This window comes from Poecile atricapillus, chromosome 4 (genome assembly GCF_030490865.1).
Source record: "Poecile atricapillus isolate bPoeAtr1 chromosome 4, bPoeAtr1.hap1, whole genome shotgun sequence".
Lineage (NCBI taxonomy): Eukaryota > Metazoa > Chordata > Aves > Passeriformes > Paridae > Poecile > Poecile atricapillus.
The window spans coordinates 3,812,281-3,830,635 of NC_081252.1; the positions used below are offsets into that span (position 1 = coordinate 3,812,281).

The 18,355-nt window shown below is 41.4% G+C and overlaps 1 protein-coding gene across 1 annotated transcript; it reads left to right on the forward strand.

Moving 5' to 3' along the window:
* Window positions 1-87: 87 nt before the first annotated feature.
* ZGRF1 (zinc finger GRF-type containing 1) lies at window positions 88-16,813 on the forward strand. Its single transcript, XM_058838460.1, has 27 exons — window positions 88-220; window positions 1,131-1,246; window positions 1,356-1,436; window positions 1,549-1,605; window positions 2,080-2,265; window positions 2,625-3,299; window positions 5,748-5,846; window positions 6,603-6,708; window positions 6,790-6,893; window positions 7,093-7,222; window positions 7,864-8,528; window positions 9,557-9,695; window positions 10,079-10,263; window positions 10,384-10,571; window positions 11,126-11,265; window positions 11,341-11,487; window positions 12,075-12,189; window positions 12,316-12,575; window positions 13,039-13,198; window positions 13,804-13,881; window positions 14,019-14,166; window positions 14,441-14,568; window positions 14,838-14,961; window positions 15,284-15,460; window positions 15,589-15,723; window positions 15,824-16,085; window positions 16,570-16,813. Exons 2-27 carry the CDS (start codon window positions 1,226-1,228, stop codon window positions 16,683-16,685), a joined length of 4,626 nt encoding a protein of 1,541 aa, XP_058694443.1. The 5' UTR covers window positions 88-220; window positions 1,131-1,225; the 3' UTR covers window positions 16,686-16,813.
* The last annotated feature ends 1,542 nt before the right edge of the window (window positions 16,814-18,355 follow it).

Genomic DNA, 18,355 nt, shown 5'->3' on the forward strand with positions numbered 1-18,355 from the left:
GCCCCCGCGCGTGCGCGGCGGCGTCGGGGGCGCGCCCGGCTCTGGGCGCACGTGACTTCCTCCTGGCGGGGCGTCGCGGCGGCGTGACGTCACGCGAGGCGCGGCGGCGGCGGGAAGTTCAGAAAGGCGGCGGCGGCGGCGGCTGCTGCTACTCCTCCCGTGATCCCGGTCCCGATCCCGGTCCCGGTCTCGTTCCCGTTCCCCATCCCGGAGCCGCTGGGTAGGATCGCGGTGTCCGTCCGGCTCCACGGCTCGGGGCATCCCCCCGGGAGGCGGATAAAGGGAGTGCGGGTGGGTGGAGGGCTGGGGAAGGGCTGTGTGGGGACAGCGGGTTTGACAGCGGTGGGGCCGTGAGTTCGAGTCCCGCTGCCCGCGACATTCATTCCCCCGGGAGTCATCCCTAAGGGTTCCCATTCATCCAGCTGCTCTAGTAACTTAAGGAATAACTGTCCTAAAAGGCGTGTCCAAGATTTTCGCTTCATGAAGCACCCAAGGAAGTGACAACCATAAGAAGCGGCGCGAATCTTTCCCCTTTTTTTCCCTCCTCACCAATCCGAGGAGGATATAAAAATTTATTTTAAAATATTTGGCGGTCTAACTTCAGATATGCAAAGAGGTTTGGCTTCACGGGGAGCTGGTTTGGAGAGTCAGTTATTTTTTTGCATGAGCAAAACATGCATGACCAACTCCACACCTGTGACAAAACCATTCTGGTAACGGCTTCCCTGAGGTTTTTGTTTTGTTTTGTTGAGTTTTTTCGATGTTGAGGTTTTTTTCTGTGTTTTTTTGGTCTTTTGGGTTTTTTTATTTTTTTTTCTGCAGGTAAACTTTTAGATTTTTAATTCAAGTAATTCTGAAGAAGGGTATTCAGAGTTGCCAACCATTCATTTAAATGAATGAAGTCGTCTAAAAGCTGGAAAATATCTTGACATCTATTAAAAGAGGGGGGTTTTTTTATTGTTTTGTTTTTTTTTTTTTAAACCAACAGTCTGTTAGATTGTTTTTGAGGTTTCTCTTTAAAACATCCACAGCAGCTCAACCCCACGGGTTTTGTATTGTCTTGCATCTAATTATTTTCTTTTGAGGGGAAAAAAAAAAAAGTAATTTTTATCCATGCTTTTCCTTCACAGCTCTGGTTCATCCTGAACATTTTCCTGTCTCTCAGGCTGTGGGAAGATGTGGATATTTGTGAAATAAGCTGTTGGATGACCGTGTTGCCAAAGCAATGGCTTCTCAAGAATTTACTGTGAGTGATTTTTAACACTGTGCAATTAAATAGGAATAAGTTTAAAGACTATAGCTGCTGAAATATTTGAATGTCTTCTTACTTCTCATTTTTTCAATATTTTAAACAGGTGTTATACACTCACCAAAAGATGAAAAAATCAAAGACATGGCAAGACGGAATTCTGAGGGTTAGAACTGGCAGAAACCAGGTGAAAATTCAGATTTAACACTGTTTGATTTAATATCATCTCCTACTGCCAGTGGCAGTCTAGTTGATTTGTGAAATAACTGGTTATTGAAAATCCTGTTTTTACATTGCAGGCCACTTTGTTTGATGATAAAGGACAATGTCTGGAGAGTATTTTTATAAAATCTCAGGTATGTTTTGTTCAGAGTTGTTATTTTTATATCTGATTGTAGTTTGTCTTTCAAGCAGCATTTCAAACACTTGTTTTGTAACCAAAACAGTAATTTTTCTTGTTGTTGTTATAAAACTCTGCTACAGTGCAAATAATAGAAAGGGAAAAATGGAATAAATAGAATAAATGTAAAGCTTCTATTTGTTAGTAGATCTTACTGTTTGTCCAGAAGGTTTAATGGAATTTTTCTTCCTCTGTGGCAAAAACAGTGTATTACAGTGATATATGAGATTATCCTTGAAGCTAAGTGCTAGTGCTTTTTAGAATATATGTGTAAATAAAAGTTTTATATAGCATCTGTGACATAGTAGGTGTAAGTACCCGATTTTTTTACATAAAAGTACTTAAAGGACTATATTTTTTTAAAATAAAGCTATGTAATATTGTTTCTTATATAATAATATTATGTACACACTGCTGCTCTCTTCTCCAGGTGACTCCTGGAGATGATTTTGAAAGTGAGCGATATTTAATCACAGTTGAAGCAGTCAGAGTGAGTGAGCAGCCCTCCAAAGACCAGCCAAAGAAAGCAGAAGCTCCAGCAGCGGATAGAAATGGTGTAAAACCTCCTCTTCTACCCCCAAGACATCTCCCTGTCGGCTTGAAAAGGAAGTTTACGGTGTGTTTTTGTCCCAGGTTTTTATATCTCATGTTTACATGCATTATAAAACACAAGGGACACATATTTTCATGGGTGGGAGATATAGAGGCATAATTTCTCCCTGCTCCCTTTTTTTTTAGCTGTAATCCAGAATGTGTTTTTTCCACATTTAGGAAATTCGGTTTAGCAGGATTGCTATTGCTGAGCCTGCAGTAAAAATCACAAGGGCTCGAGGTTGTTTCACACTTGTTGAACCCTGGTGTGGATTGGATCAGAATATGTTTTCAGGCCCTTTGATCAGAATGCAGTTCATGGAATGTGCCCCATTTTCAACATTTGATTACAAAACATGGTTTAATTGGAAATTTCTCTCCTAGGGGTTCCAAGGGCCACGCCAAGTTGAGAAGAAAATACCAGTCGTGGAAGATGAAGGGAAACCAACAGTGGTGCCTTTACCTAAGGAGTGCCAAGGGAGTTTTCCATCCAAGTTTTATATCAGCTCTCCCTTATTTTCTATGATTGGCAAGAAGGGTGCAGAAACAAATCCCTCTGTGGGTTGTCAGGAAGAGGGATGTAGGGACAGCAACAGAGAACAAATGTCTGTGTCCTCACTGCTTTCATCTCCCTTTAGTGACAGCTGTGAGGAGACAGAGCAGCAAAACTCCAGTCAGTTTGTTGTGAGGCCAGAATCTCCTCTCCTTGCTGGGCACGCTGGTCCCGGGGCAGTGTCCCATCACATCAGGAGCACAGCACAGATAATTGCTCTTCTGAAGTCTAAACCAGCACAAGGACAGAGGGAGCAAACATCTGGAGTCACAGGTTGTCTTTCCAGGTTTCAGGCAGCAGAAAATGCGGATTTATGTGACAAAAAAAGCCCCGTCCTACCTGCTTTTTCAGGTGACCCTACCAAAGGACTCGTTCCAGATACACAGCACCTGCCTTTTATGCAGGGAACTGTAAATGATAAAAAGCTCTGGAATGCTCAAACACTTCCAAATTCAGCTGGACAACCTTGTGGTGAAGAAGTCACGGGACAGAGACAAGACAAAAAGGTAAATAATTTAAGTCAGGAGTTACAAGATCACTGCAACACCGATAGTTACTTCCTACCCGAGCCCACTGTAAGTAGAATAAGTGACAGTCAGTTTGTCCCATCCTCAGGTGACATTTCATATTCAGCAAGTCCAACTACCTTTGAAAACAATCCCTTTGGATACAGGGAGCATTCAGGGACTGACAGTCCTAGGGAGAATTTCTCTGTCAAGATGCAGAGTGAGCTTCATCCAAGACAAAATTCAGAGGGAGTGTCCAGTGACCCGGAGCTCTCTGGGGATGTGATACTGACTGAAGCTGGAATTGTGAAGGAGGAGTTCAGCTTGCAGGGCACAGACTGTAGTCCTGATGGGGAACTGATGGAGGTTAACTTTAACCTAATGGAGACTTTTGATTTTAATGACATAGAACATGAAGATGTGTGTGAAAGAGAAGGGAAGGAATTCTCTGAGGGAGACTCCTCATGGAGCCCAGGTTGCTTACAGGGAGAAGATGTAGCACAAGATGCTGCCTTGAGGCCTCATTTGAAGCCTCATTCTTGCTGTGAAGTAGAGACACACAGCAAAAATGAAGTGAAATGTTCAATTTTTGATGGAGAGGAGGGTCCACCGTCCCAGCTTTGTGACACTGATGCCAGGAGAACTGCTGCAGACGATGCTGCAAACCAGACCAAAACCAAAGTGGAACTTTTAGGTGATGCATGCAACATAAAAGAGATCAATGAGAGTCAATCAAGTTTTGGAGCCACAAACAAAGGGGAGGATTTGGATGGCTGTGCAACACTCACCGTTGATGGCACATCTTGGATAAAAAACCAGCAGTCTGATCTCTTGCCTGATGACACCAAAGTTAATGAATGTCACCCTAAAACCAGGGTGTCTGAGGCAAACAGAAGTCTTGCAGGTATTTCTCCCAGCAGAGTAATTTCTGCCATGGACAAAAAGACCGAGGAAGCAGTTGCACATCTTGGATGCGTGGAATCCCCAGATGTTGGCTCAGAGCACTTCTTGGGTACTGAGAGTGATGACATTAAACCAGGCAGCCCTCTGCTGGCTTTGTCACAAAAATCAGATCCTTTGGGAGCAGGTTATTCATCTCCAGAGGAAACAGCAGTAGGAGAAATTGCGTTGGAAAGTGCAGAGAGCATAACTGCTTCTCCTGAAGCCTGCAGAGGAGAAAGAATAGGGGTGGATAGCCTGAAATGCACAGCAGTGGCTGAGAATTCCTCAGGACTCCCTGATTTGGTGAATGATATTGCTCTTCTCAGAGCTTTGGCTCAGCACAGCACAGCATTAGAGAGTTTGCAAAAGATGGAGGAAAATGCCAGCGTGCTCTGTGAAACAGACACTTCTAAGGAGACACTTGAACCCCTTGAGAAGGATGAAGGTTAGGTCAGCTTGTGTTTTAAACTGGATGCTCTATGTCTGCACCTGTTTGATTTCTCTCACTTCACCTCATAATCAGAAATACTTTTAGAGTGATGTGTTATGTAGGTTCCCTTGTGCAATTTTTACTGTTTAAAGCAATGTTGTGAGCTCAGAATCTGTCTCTGTTCGCTCTCATTCAGTTAAATCCTAACTGTGCAATTTGTTGCCTGGGTAAGGTTTGCAAGACCTGTAAATATTCAGATGTTTTCATGTAAAAAAACCCCAGACTACTGACTGTAACTTACTGTGCTTTTCCATCTCTTGTAGCTAGAAAAGAGTGTACAGAAATGCCTTACTCAGAAAGTTTACAGGCATCTTCCTGTTCATACTTTGATTCTCCTGGCCTTATGGTAACCAATTTTTGACTGCATATATTTATCTGTACAAGATAAATTCATTTTCCACCTGGCTTCTGGAATAAAATTCTTGCTTTATGGAACCATAGAGGTTGAGCTACAAATTGCTTAGAGGCATTGTTTATGAAGCTGGTAATAAACAGAGGATGTCACCTTGACAATATTTAGGAGGCCTCATGTATTAAAGACAAGAAACTTTATGAAAATTGTAGCATTTAGTAATGTTTAATATCCCATTAATATGTCTGCTATTTCTCCTTCCATACCCCATCTTTTACCACCTTCTTTTTGTTTTTTCACTATATTTTTAAATAAATGGCTGTCCTTGGAGTTTTAACATTTGGGTTGAAATACACTGGAAAAACTGTTTGTGTTGGATAATTCACTGTGATTTTTATCCAGTGGTATTAGCAGCCTTTTTTCTTGTTCAATCCATCTAAAGCTTAAAGAAAGATTTTAGAAATCCTTCCCTTTTTCATGTTCTGTTTGAAAAGCAAACATAATTTCATTTCCTATCATGGATAGTTCTGGCTTCCAAATTAAAAAAGCCTGTAACTGAAAAACCTTCTTTTGTATAAATATGAGACATTTCTCAGCCTAAATTTTAACTTTAAATGGTTATTAAATTGTTAGACTAATTAGGTTTTGTTACTTTCCTATGCAGCCCAGCTGTGTGGATAATTTATTCCAGAAGACAGAGGCATATATTGTACCCACAGCAGCAGCCCAAAGAGACCCTGGGACATCTGACTGGCAACCAAAGGTACCTTTTCTGTGGAACTGAAGTATAATTAACAGTGTTTCCTAAATTTCACTTAAATGGTTTGCAGATTGTGATACATTACACTAAGTCCTAATAAAGTTTTAACCAGTTCTCGTAATTTTTAGTACAGTTCACTCCGGGAAGTTTTCCAGGAGAGTTTTAAACTCAAATTACAAGGAAAAAACACCAGATTTTTTTTGTTTCTCTACTGCAGTGTCAACAGATGATTTTTCTTGTATGTATAAAAACTATCTGTATCGACTGTAGGTAGTTGCAGAGCAGTTTTTACTTCCTGTTAGTGATAATTCCAACGCTTTCTGTAGCGTGTTGCCTTCCGAGGGTACCAAGTGAAAGGATCAGCAGCTAGCGAGGTCATGTTGAGAGCTCCATGCTCCCAGCTAGGATGGCAGCAGCCCCCAGAGAACATGGACTTGGCAGCTGAGACATTTTTCTCACCCCTCTTTTCAAGGAATAATGACCTTTATGACTTCAGACAGGTAAAGCATTTTTTTGTTCAGTTATCATTAGAAAGTACCCTGCCCATTTAGGATAGAAAATAGTTCATTTTTTAAACTGCTACAATCATACAGAAATCAATTATTTTTACTTACCTTTGTCATAGAACTTTGTAATGTGTGACTTGTTTTTTTCTGCTCCTTTGATCAGCTGAGCTTTGAAAAAAAAAAACAAGATAAACAGTTTAATTTCTAACAAGTTTTTGCTTACACTTTCAATTTTTTTTTTTTTTAAATAAAGTCTCCAGGTTCCAGGAGCCTTCATAAGGATGATGTTGACATTATCAGAGAAGGGAATTTTCAAGTGATGCCTGATGTTATTGAAGAGCCAGGAATAAATCAATCCTGTAAGCGAAAGTAAAAGGAGAAGGGCAATGATTTGCCTCAAAATTTCTGCATGACTTGAGTGCTTCATGTGTTTTTCCCAGCACTGGCATTGGATGTGTATCCTGAACATGTGCCACCATGGACAATGCCACGCTCACCCTCTGACCTGAGACAAGCACAGTGGGCTGCCTGGGAACCTGGCAAGGTGGGGATTGACTGACTCTTGCAGATATTTTTGGCTTTATTTCCTCCGTGTTCATGGCAATTTCTTAGTTTTGAAGCTGTTTTATCTCAACTCTGAAAGACATTTCCATTGCTTAGAATGATGAGAGAATGCTGATATAAGAGCTGTAATCAGGGTTTTTTCCAGTCATTCACTTGCCATATTAATTCTTCACCTGTAGACTTCCCCACTTGATCCAGACTCTACAATTTCTCCACCTTGGGAAAACGAGGACACTGTTGGAGACATCTGTGAGCCCCTGACACATGGGATCTTACCAAGTGAACCAGAACTCCCAGACTTTTTTTTCAGTAAGAATTTACAGTTTTATATTGGCACCTCACAGTGTTTTAGCTGAAAAATCTCTGAGGATTCTTGAAGCACAAAGAATTGGGCTATCATAGACAGTTACTCTGCCAATTATATTCTCTTGAAAGAGACTTTACTAGAGGGATTTAGTTTTATAAAGACAAATGAGCTTCTAGTTTGGGGGCAAAAAGGCTGTAAGCTAAGCTTCTAAATGACACCTGTGTTTTTATTTACCTGCTTTTAGTTTTCTTACATATTCAGCTGTTCTTTGATGCTCTCCCATCTGACATCTATCTGTAACTGTCACTATTCATAATTAATTTAGTGAAAAATGGTGCTTTTTGGTACTAAGAGCTTATTTATCTGCACTGTTTAATATTAATTCATAAGTTTGTGAGTTATCTTTTAGAAAAAGCAGGAAATGTGAAGCTGGGTGTTTTCTACCAGCTGTCAGTGACATGAGATTAATGATCTCCAAAACACACCCATATTTAAATAATGGTCTTCTCTACAAGCAGAGTGGCTACATAATGTGTAAAAGGAAGGATGTAAAAAGAAGAACTTAAAATTCCTTTCTCTTTGTACATCTAAAATGCCATCCCTAGGTGCTACAAGTTGCTTGTAAGCTGTATTTGCCCCACAGCCCGGGAGAAATCCAGCTATCCAGAGGAATGCAGCCTCCCAGGATCCCAGCCCATGATGAAAGCACGAATTCCATTTGTCGCTCTTCCTCCCACCAACGACATTCCTGGTGTGGTTCACCCCACTGAGAAGAAGAAGCTCCAGCAATCTCTGGGCTCTTTAGGAGGCAGTTTGAGCAGCGAGTCAGTGGCATTTCCTAGGAGCGCTCCTGGCCCCGAGGACAGGAATTATGAAACCTCCGTGTTTGGGGAGTACACGGAAGATGGACAAAGGGGATCTGTGCCACAAGTGCTCCCTCATGTGACTGCCCAACACAGACAAAGCAAGTGGCTGAAGTATCAAAGCAGTGCTCAGTGGGATTTGATCCCTGAAAACAGCGCTGACAGGGAAGAGAATGATGATATCTGTGCCCAGAGCATCCTCGGAATGCTGCCGGGCGACACAGGAGAGGGCACAGCCATGAATCCAAGTGCTCCCAGCTCTGCACTGCTGCTGCCAGCTGAGAGCTCTCCCAGGGAATGCTCCAGGGCTGCAAACACCAGCCACCCAGATCTGGTTTCAGAGGGGAAGGTACTTTCCCTGCACTTAAGGCAGACACCTTTGGCTGAGGCCACACAAAAGGTGTTGAGTCACCTGAGCTGCCACGCCGGAACAGGAGAGGGCCAGGTGTGTAACTGTTGAAGCAAACACAGCTATCACTGACACAAACACATTTCTCTGGCCAAAGGGACTGCAATTTATCTGATTTCCTGCAAGATATTATCACTATGGTTGGATGAAATGTTTCTACTGATGTAGTGACACCAAATAATATATATTTTTTTTTAGTGCTGTGACTAATCCTTTGTAAAGGTAATTCCTTGTCACACATAGTGCCAGATTTAGATTTTTTATCTGAATCTTGGTGGCAGGAAGATGAAAGAAAAGCTGCTGGGCTGTTGTGACATCTGTTATTGGTAAGAAATTGTGTGCACAAGGGGTTTTCCTTGATTGTGGTATCAGCATCATCTTAATGAACACCTAATTTTGCTTCAAGGTATTGTCTCTGACTTGAAAATATTATAAATTCCTTCAGTTTTAGTTGTGTAAAAGTCAAGTTATAGCACTGAATAAGCACCTAAAAATTTAGCACAGCTGTTTGTGACCAGTAGACAAATGGAGTAAACTGGGGGAAAACATTTAAAATTTTAAATGTTTTTTTAAAACATTTAAAACTATTTTAAAGCTGTCAGGTGGTTTTGAGAGTTAAAGAAAATGTTAACTCTAAGTTTTTTGGTTCTTTAAAACTGTCCACTACAGTATTTGTGTGAAGTAGAGGTTCGGAAATAACTAGTAAATTTCCTGTGTATATATGTAAAATCCATGTATACTAGACTTAAAAAGCTTATGAAGATAGTTATAATGAATTTATTTCTGTGCAAAAATGGTGATAAAAATGGAGTTTGTGTGCCCTTTCCCCATGCCTAGTGCTGAAAAACATGATTTTGAATGACATCATTTACTCTAAAGCCTTTGGAAGTATTATCTGGGTTATTGTAGATGCAGGCTGTTTGGCATGGGGCAAATTTTTATGTCATGGTGAATCCTACCTGGCAGCCTAAGCACTAGGGAAATCTATTTTTAAAAACCTGCAAGATTTGTCTCATTCAAGGTCTTAAAAGTTTTTAATGGTTTCTTTTCCTGTGTCTTTTTAGGACATAACAATTTCTGAGTTGTCTTTTCCTGCTGTGGATAAAGTGAAACATGCCAATCTTCCTAAAAGAAAGATTTCTATCCCAGCTGTGTTTCAGTCCCACACTCACTACAAACAGGTTTTTAAAGCTGCTCTGACAGGTAAGTAAGTCTCTGCTCTGTGAAATGCTGTCCTTTTAAATGCTGCCTATTAAAGCAACAGGTAGCATTTCATTTTTTATATATATATACTGAAATATATTCAGTCTATAGCCAAAATTGCAAAGAAAAACCAAAAAGACAGTACACTTCTGTTCAACTGTGTAGCCTTAGGGCTGTTTTCCAGTCTTAAGGTTCCTAAGCTTTTTTTTTTTTCTCCTGGAATAAGTGGATTTTGCAGGTCACATGGTTTCTTTTAGGACTCAGATTAAATATCTTGATTTGGGATGGTGATCTTCCAGTGAAAATACATTTCTTTGAATGTTGTGTACCTGTGTAAGCATTTTAAGGCTGTGCTAATGATTCTGTTGTTCTCCCCTACCAAGAGCAATTGAACATAATGCTGTTTGAGTTGGCACGGAGACTGCACAATGCCCTCTCCAAAGTGGATATATCATTTTACACTGCACTGAAAGATGGGCAAAGCCAGAGCCAAGGGAGCTGTGCTCCACTCTGCAACCACAGGCACCCTGCTAAGCTGGTGATGGTTAAAAAAGAAGGTCAAAACAAGGTGCTGTTTATTCCTTGTGTTTTTACACTTTTGAGGTGAAAGTATCCACTGCTTTCTCTTCTTTCCTTGCTTGTTTTAGTGCTCATGGAGTTTTTTTTTTCCCCCTCCCTTCCCTTGCAGGGTCGTTTGTTCTATGCCTGTGATGCCCCAAAAGCTGAGCAGTGTTCCTTTTTCAAGTGGATTGAAGATGTGAACCCCACACAGACAAAATCCAGACCGAGTGCAGTGCTCCATGATACAAAAAGTATTGGGACATACCTCAGGAGCCAAAAGATTGCTGTCTATGAGGAATGCCAGCTTTTGGTGAGGTATCCTGAAATGCTGTGCACTTCTCTCAAGTGCTGTGTGAATTCAAGGTTGATAAATATTCCAGTAGCTCAGGACTTAAGGCATTTTCTGCGTATTTTAAGGAGTAAGGATTTCTTTCTGTAAAGAAATGCAAGAGTTAAATCAGTGAAGGAAAAATATTTATAGCAGTGATTTTTCTTTTTAGCAAGAATCAAAACTGCTGACCAGCCACTTGATCATTTGCTTAATGTTCCAACTGTTGCATTTGAATTATTGTTCATTTAATCTTCAGTAGGAGAATATGATTTATTCTCTTTGAGATTCTAATTTTAATGCCAGAAGTCATCTCAAAGGCTATTCTGTGCTGTTTAACTGTAGAGGAAACAATTTAATTGTGGCTGAATATGAGGGAATTTTGCAGTATTAATTAATTAAGATAAATGTATTTAAAACTTGTTAATGTAAGATGATCGACACCCACTTGGTCCAATCTGTGGAGGTTTCTTATTTTTGGTGCTGAATCCAAAATATGCCTATGGTTTACCTACTTTTTTTTTAAATTACAATTTCTCAGGAAAGCCTTTGAAATTCCAACACAGAAGTACAGTAAGTTCAAGAAATTTATGAATACACCTACCAGCTTTGATGGTGACTCCAAATCCAAATTATACCTGAAACTAAGCAGGAAGGAGCATTCTTCTCTCTACAGCAAAGGTGAGCACATCTTAAATATCAGATTTAAAAAGGTGGCAGTAGGAGAAGCTGATGAGGACTCTGTTTTTTTGGCAGATGACATCTGGGTTGTTTCAAAGACTCTGAACTTTGATCCCATTGATACTTTCATTGCAAGCAGTGCTTTCTTTGGACCATCCTCCAATAATGAAATAGAATTGCTGCCACTGAAAGGCTACAGTCCCTCCAACTGGAGATCAAACAGTGAGTTCCATGGCAAATCATTCAGAACTGTGGGACACAGCTAAGGAAAAATCCAGCCAGCAATGAAGGATGATTGTAGAATTTCTCACATCTTGTACATGATTTAATTCACAGTATTTTTTTTATCTTGTATGTTTGAATGTATTATTTGAATACTGTTGTAATTAACACAATTAAACCTGCAAAGTAGCTGGCAAATTCCAAGTGGATGGAGGAGAAATGAGAATAATATCAAGTAGTAAATTATACAATATGAGACATAATGCAAATTGACTGTCAGAGTGCAAGTTAAACTAATATGTTTTTACTGTCCTTGAAAAACAAAATACAGAAACCTCAAACAACTCACTGGAAAATTTATATTTATATAAAAAGCCATGTACTAAATCTGTGATTAAAAGTGCAAAAGTTTCTTGGTTTTGCTGTTGAATTGAGTTAAAGCTTTGGGGTTGTTTTGTTTTGTAAATGGAGAAGATAAAATCAGTTAATGACTCTTTTGGCATTTTATAATAAATCTCTTTAGCTAGTTTGAAATTTCTGCTCATTTAATTTCTTCCTCATTTTGTTTTTCTGTGGCCTTTTCCCAGTGTGTGTTCATGCCTTGCTGGTTTGCAATGCCAGTGGGGAGTTGGCATCCTTAAGGAACTTGGAGGAGCACTTCAATCCATCCACGTTACCACTAATCCCATATCTCCTCAAAATGTGAGTTACTGTTCTGTGATACTGTGAGCAGGTCACCAAACACCAGCAGTCCAGTCTAGGAATATCAGAACCAGGAGATGAAAATTATATCCTATCATGACTTCAGGCTATTTTTTGTTCTCTTAGGGATTTTAATTCTGAAAATGCTACGAAAAGAGTTGACAAAAGGAAATTTACTCCTCCTGCCATGAGCCTTAAGTGCTCGATGATGTCTGGCCCTGTGAGCTCTGAAGTGGCAATGGGAGTGGCTGAAGAGATGATCCAAAGGTTCTCCCTGAACCCAGACCAAGCAGCATCACTGATTCACATAGCTCACATGATGACCTCCTGTGAAAACCCCAAACCAGGGCAAGGACATCAAAGCTTGCCCATCACAATCATCCATGGTACACAGACAAGAATTGTGACATTTGTTGCTATTGTATCTTCTCAAAAATGTTGATTGATGTGAAATGGCATTAATGTGACATGCCAGAATCAGCCCCTCTGATAATGATGGTGACATTAATACGTCCATTCTGTGAGCACAGAGCTTTTACCCCTTAAATTTTCATTCTGCCTATTGCAGGATTTCACTGAAGCATAGGAGCTTTTGCCTAGAAATATCTACACACAAAATCAGAGTTTTTAGTGTCTTCTGCTGCTTTCTTTTCATATTAAAACCACCTTTTGTCATGTATTAGCTTTGTTTTTCTAAGTGCAAGGTTGCCCCTGGATGCTGGGAGCTGCTGAAGCAAACCCATGCAATGTTTTCAGAGGAATCACATCGTAACTGAAATTAAAGCAATTGATTCAAACTTTCTAGGAAATTCTCACTTGTAACTTGGGCTTTTTCTTCCAAAATACCAGGTGTTTTTGGAGCTGGCAAGAGCTACTTGCTGTCTGTGGTGATCTTGTTCCTCGTGCAGCTCTTTGAAAGCAGCGAAGCTACGGAGGGTCCAAGGGCAACTCCATGGAAACTTCTCATCGCTTCTTCCACCAATGTTGCTGTGGACAGGATACTGCTGGGGTGGGTTGCTGAGGCTTTTCCTGACTCTTCTTCCAAAACCAGTAATGCACTTAATATGGTACTGATAATTGTGTTGGTATTTCCTGTAAAACAGGTCAAAAGGGTTGATTTCTTTCCCTATAAAGTGCTGTGGACAGGCTTTGATTTTACCTCAGCTCTTTCACACAGTTAAAAGAGTGAAAGCTACAGAAAACATTTACAGAAGACGACTTTAGGCTCTAATCTCTCATCAAATTTGGTATTAAAATCCACCATGACCAGGCAGTAGTGCTCAGAAATCTTTGGGATGTAGCTGTAGGGGGAGGAGGAGCAGAGAAAAATCAGATCTGTGAAAATTCAGCATGAAATAAATGCATAATTTGGAAGGAAAAAGGAAGGGAAGATAGATATGAGAGCGGGATCATCAAGGCATTAAGCATTTTTGAGGCAAATCATGATGAGGTAATTTATTTTAATTTTCTTGAATTGTTGAGGTACTTCATCTCATTAATCACTGAACTTTGTGTTCCTTGGTGTTGTGATCTGTCTTTTGAAACCACTTTTAAAGTTTTTTATGTTTCTTTTTTCCATTTCTGTAATGTTTATCATCTCCTTTTTCTTTCAAGTCTGCTCGATCTTGGATTTGAGGATTTTATAAGAGTGGGAAGCATAAGGAAAATCACAAAAGCAATCCTTCCCCATAGGTAAGAAAGCTCTTTGAGGGATCTGAAGTAATTTGGGGTAGGTTAATACATTGTTGCAAATTGCTGTTATGTATAAAGTACATTTATTTTTCCAAGCACTGCTATTTTCATTAATGTGTGTTACAAAATCTTTGAAGTTTACATGCAGGCTCAGGAAATGAAAACGAGCAGCTGAAAGAGCTGCTTGCTCTCATGAAAGAAGATTTAACTCCAGCTGAAAAAATATATGTCAGGAAGAGCATTGAGCAGCATAAACTGGGGACCAATAAAACCATTCTACAACAGGTACAGTCAAAGAGATGGAATGGGAAAGCAGGAATTTGCTGTGTCTTATCCACAGGGCCCAGCAAATGGGAACTGGGAATCCCCTCTCACACCTGCCAAGCTCCTGGTTTTGAAATGTAAAGTGCATGTTAGCTTTGATTCCACAGGTGTGTGTTAGTGTCCTGTTTGTAAAAACAAATTGAGGTGTATTCTGCAGTACTTAGGTGCTGCACAGAGATGAACTGTGAAATGATGTTAACTTTTTGCCTGCCCATTTTCTCCTCGCTCCTGGAAGGTGAAGGTGGTTGGAGTGACGTGTGCTGCCTGCCCTTTCCCGTGCCTGAACTCACTCAGGTTTCCTGTGGTGATGCTGGATGAGTGCAGCCAGATGACTGAACCTGCTTCTCTCCTTCCCATCGCCAGGTATGGCCTTCCTGTGGGGCTTCAGCAGGGACACAAGTCCAAGTAGTGCCAAACTCCTCACCTTTCTGAGCATGTGAACCCCAAGGTCTCACCTGAGAGAGCAAGAGGAGTGATTTTAAACTGAGGCCTCTCCTTGGGTGTTATTAAACTGGGGTGGAGAAGGGAGGCTGGTGGAAGCAATGTGATACAGAAACAGTGCACACTTTGCTTATTGCTTGAACATTCTGTTTAGAACACTTTTTTCCTTGTTTTTTCACATTCTTATTTAGGTTTCAGTGTGAAAAGCTTGTCCTTGTTGGAGACCCCAAGCAGCTGCCACCAACTATTCAAGGGTCTGAGAGTGTTCATGAGCAGGGATTGGAGCAGACTCTCTTTGACCGTCTCTGCTTAATGGTAGGTGCTGCTAAACACACCTTTGGAAAAGGTGAAGAGTGGAATTGTAGGTCTCCTGAAGTCACATGGGGAAATCTGGTTCAGGTGTCAGAGGATTGGGGTTTTCAGCATTGCAAAATAGCCTAAAATCACAGAATGGTTTGGGTGGGAAGAGACCTCAAAGGTCACCTAATCCAACCTCCCCACCATAGACAGGGATACCTTCCTCTAGACCAGATTGCTCTGAGCTCCATCCACGTGAATTTCTCTCCTAATTTCTCTAATTTAATAACTCTTCCTAATTTCTCTAATTTCCCTAATTTCTCTCTCCTCATTTCTTTAGGGACATAACCCAATTCTTCTTCGGACACAGTACCGCTGTCACCCTGCCCTCAGTGCCATCGCCAACGAGCTGTTCTACCATGGGAACCTCATCAATGGGATTTCTGAGGAGGACAGGACACCTCTGTTGGAATGGCTTCCAACACTCTGCTTCTACAGCGTTCATGGCATGGAGCAAGTAAGTTCCTCAACACTTCTTAAATATACTCCTTATATAAAAAATCAATATTGTAGTTTTTACTCCTTTCCATTCCTTTTTACGTTGTTGGTGAGAACTAATTTGGGAATCTTTTTCCCTCCTCCTAGATTGAAAGAGACAACAGCTTTTATAACATGGCAGAAGCTCATTTTACAGTCAAGCTCATCCAGTCTCTGATTGCAAGTGGAATAGAAGGAGCTGCTATTGGTGTGATAACCCTTTATAAATCACAAATGTATAAGGTCTGTATCATTAATCAATAATAAACATCAGTAAAGCCATTTTCTTAAACGTGCACAGAGTAGCCAAACTCATCCCCCTTCCCTGTTTCTTTGCCCACAGATCCAGAATTTGCTCAGTGGGGTTCACTCCGAGGCTTTTGAAGTCAAGCCTGTCCAGGTGTCCACGGTGGACGCATTCCAAGGCGCGGAGAGGGAAATCATCGTCCTGTCGTGCGTCAGGACGAGGCAGTTTGGGTTCATAGGCTCGGAGAAGAGGATGAACGTGGCACTAACCAGGGCCAAGAGGCACCTGCTGATTGTGGGAAGTCTGCCCTGTCTGAGCAGGAACAGGCTGTGGGGAAGAGTAATTCACCACTGCAAAGGTAAGAGTTTCTGTGCTGGGCTGTTCGAAACCGTGCGCCTCATTTTCTTTAATTGGGCTGTGTGTAATACACCTGATAGTGCTTATATACTATATAACAATAATACATAAAATATACAGTATGTGCACTACAGCAACCACTGTATTCATTACACGTGAGCTCCAGTTTTTAAGGTTACATAGAAAATCCAACATATTGCAAGAAAATGCAAGAATCACGTGCAAGTTGCACATTTTTACCTGCAAACTCTTTTTATACTCGAAGGTTTTGTTTTTGTTTTATCCACTAATGGAACTTTACCTGCTTGGCTGACATCAAAGAAAGCATCTTGGTAGTGACTGAACTCCAAAGAGCCGTTTTCCAAGCAGAAATATCACAGCCAGTCAATACCCTTGGGGAAATAGATGTTGGCATTGCCAGGGGCTGATTCCGTGATGGATGCTGTAGAGAGAGATGTAATTATCCTGTTTATTGCTGCTTTTAGGATGGGAAAATGGCTTACAACATGCAAGCCAGTGTGAGCAGCAGCTAAATGACATTCTCAAGTCTTACTTGGAGAACTGGGAGGAAGAAGAACAGAGTAAGAAAAAGGAAAAATAAAATACATATTGATTTTTGTGAACAAAATATTAACTGCTTGTCTACAGCAATAGCTCTGGTAATTTTTAATCTAGTATTTATTTAACATGGGGTATTTTTGTTTGGATCTCAGTGCACTAATAATTTTGACCTTGTGGTCATGTGACTAAAAATTATTAAAGTGACTTGATTTGGTTGATAACCGTAAGTCGAGTGACATTTATCTGTTTGGGAAGTGAAATCCTTTTATGCTTACAGTGTAGTTACTGATATTAGTGGTGTTTCATTGTTCTTCAGATTAAACACCTTGGTAGATTTAGAACAATTCTGTCACCTTTTACAGGCAGGTCATGTCCAGGAAGGAGCTTGGCTATAACAATTAAAATTCCCTTCCCCTGCTCTTGGGAAAATCTTAAGTACCATCCAGGGCCTATGAAGGCTCCAAGAGAGCTGGAGAGAGACTTGTCACAAGGGCACGGAGGGACAGGACAGGGGACAACATCTTCAAAAGCCAGAGGAGGGTTTAGCTGGGATATTACGGATAAATTCTTCCCTTGGGAGGATCGTGAGGCACTGGCACCGGTTGCCCAGAGGAGCTGTGGCTGCCCCATGCCTGTAAGTACACAAGGCCAGGCTGGACGGTGCTTGTGAGCAGTGCTGCAGTGGTGTCCGTTCTGTCAGGTGCCCGGCACACCGGGAATTCGCCATCTGCTTCCCGATTTTCCCCATCCCGGGTTTTTCTGTCTCCCGCCGGTTCCGCCGCCAGATGGCGCCGCGCGCGCGGCGGAGGGAGCCGCCGCCGCGGTGATGCGCCCCTCCCGCCAGCCCGCCACTGCGGCCGCGGCACCGCTCCGCCCTGAGGGGCAGCGCCGGCTCCTTCCGCCGGGGGAGGGCTGAATAGCGCCTTTAAATTACTGCTGACACCCCTGTCCCAGCTCCCTAAAATCTCAATCAACAAGCCATTAGAACTCGACGGGAGTAAAACTAAATCCTCGTTTAAGTGTATTTATCCGCTCTCTTTTCTCTCTTTCAAATGCTAAATCCATTTCAGCATATGCCCCTTCTTTCTCTCGCCTTTCTCTAAAGACTGGCAGCTCGCACTACTCTTGTAAATATGAAAGATGCTAATCATATGACATATCACGTCTCAGTCGGAGCCTGGAATAAAGCCTTGAGATTTGGGATCATTGCCTCCAGACAACAGCTTCATCAGCCGGAAAGTTGGGTTTTTTTCTCCTTTCCTTCAACTCTCAATCCCTTCTTTGTCTGAGGGAAAATGCAGCCAACTCGAGCCACCCCGGCCATATGGTTCACTCTGTGTTTTCTTAGTTGAATCCTGAATTGTTTGTGACTTGCGAAGGGTTCTTTTTTTTTTTCTTTTTTTTTTCCTTTTTTTTTTTAAGTGTGTATAAAGACATAGAAGAGGCTGCCTGGACTGGGACGGCTCTGCAGGGTTAATTCCATGTTCTTCACGTGTTCGCCTTCAGCCACCTCACCGCACAGTCAAAAAGTATAAACCTGCAGATACACTTTATACCAATAACCTGTTCCAGGTGTCTGGTATTCTTCCCCTTCTGGGCAAAAATATATCCAGGTGTTTTTCCCTTTTCTGGATGGAAATCCCTTCTGGAAACACCATTCGTGTCTTAGCTCAATAAAACAGAGTTATTGCTCAGTGGCAAATTCCTTCT

What these genes read in the sequence shown, in the direction of transcription:
- ZGRF1 (XM_058838460.1), top strand. Translation starts at nt 1,226, where the DNA reads ATGGCTTCTCAAGAATTTACT. An exon ending in TGGCTTCTCAAGAATTTACT is followed by an intron (nt 1,247 to 1,355) that starts GTGAGTGATTTT and finishes TATTTTAAACAG; the next exon opens with GTGTTATACACTCACCAAAA. An exon ending in AGTAATTCACCACTGCAAAG is followed by an intron (nt 16,086 to 16,569) that starts GTAAGAGTTTCT and finishes TGCTGCTTTTAG; the next exon opens with GATGGGAAAATGGCTTACAA.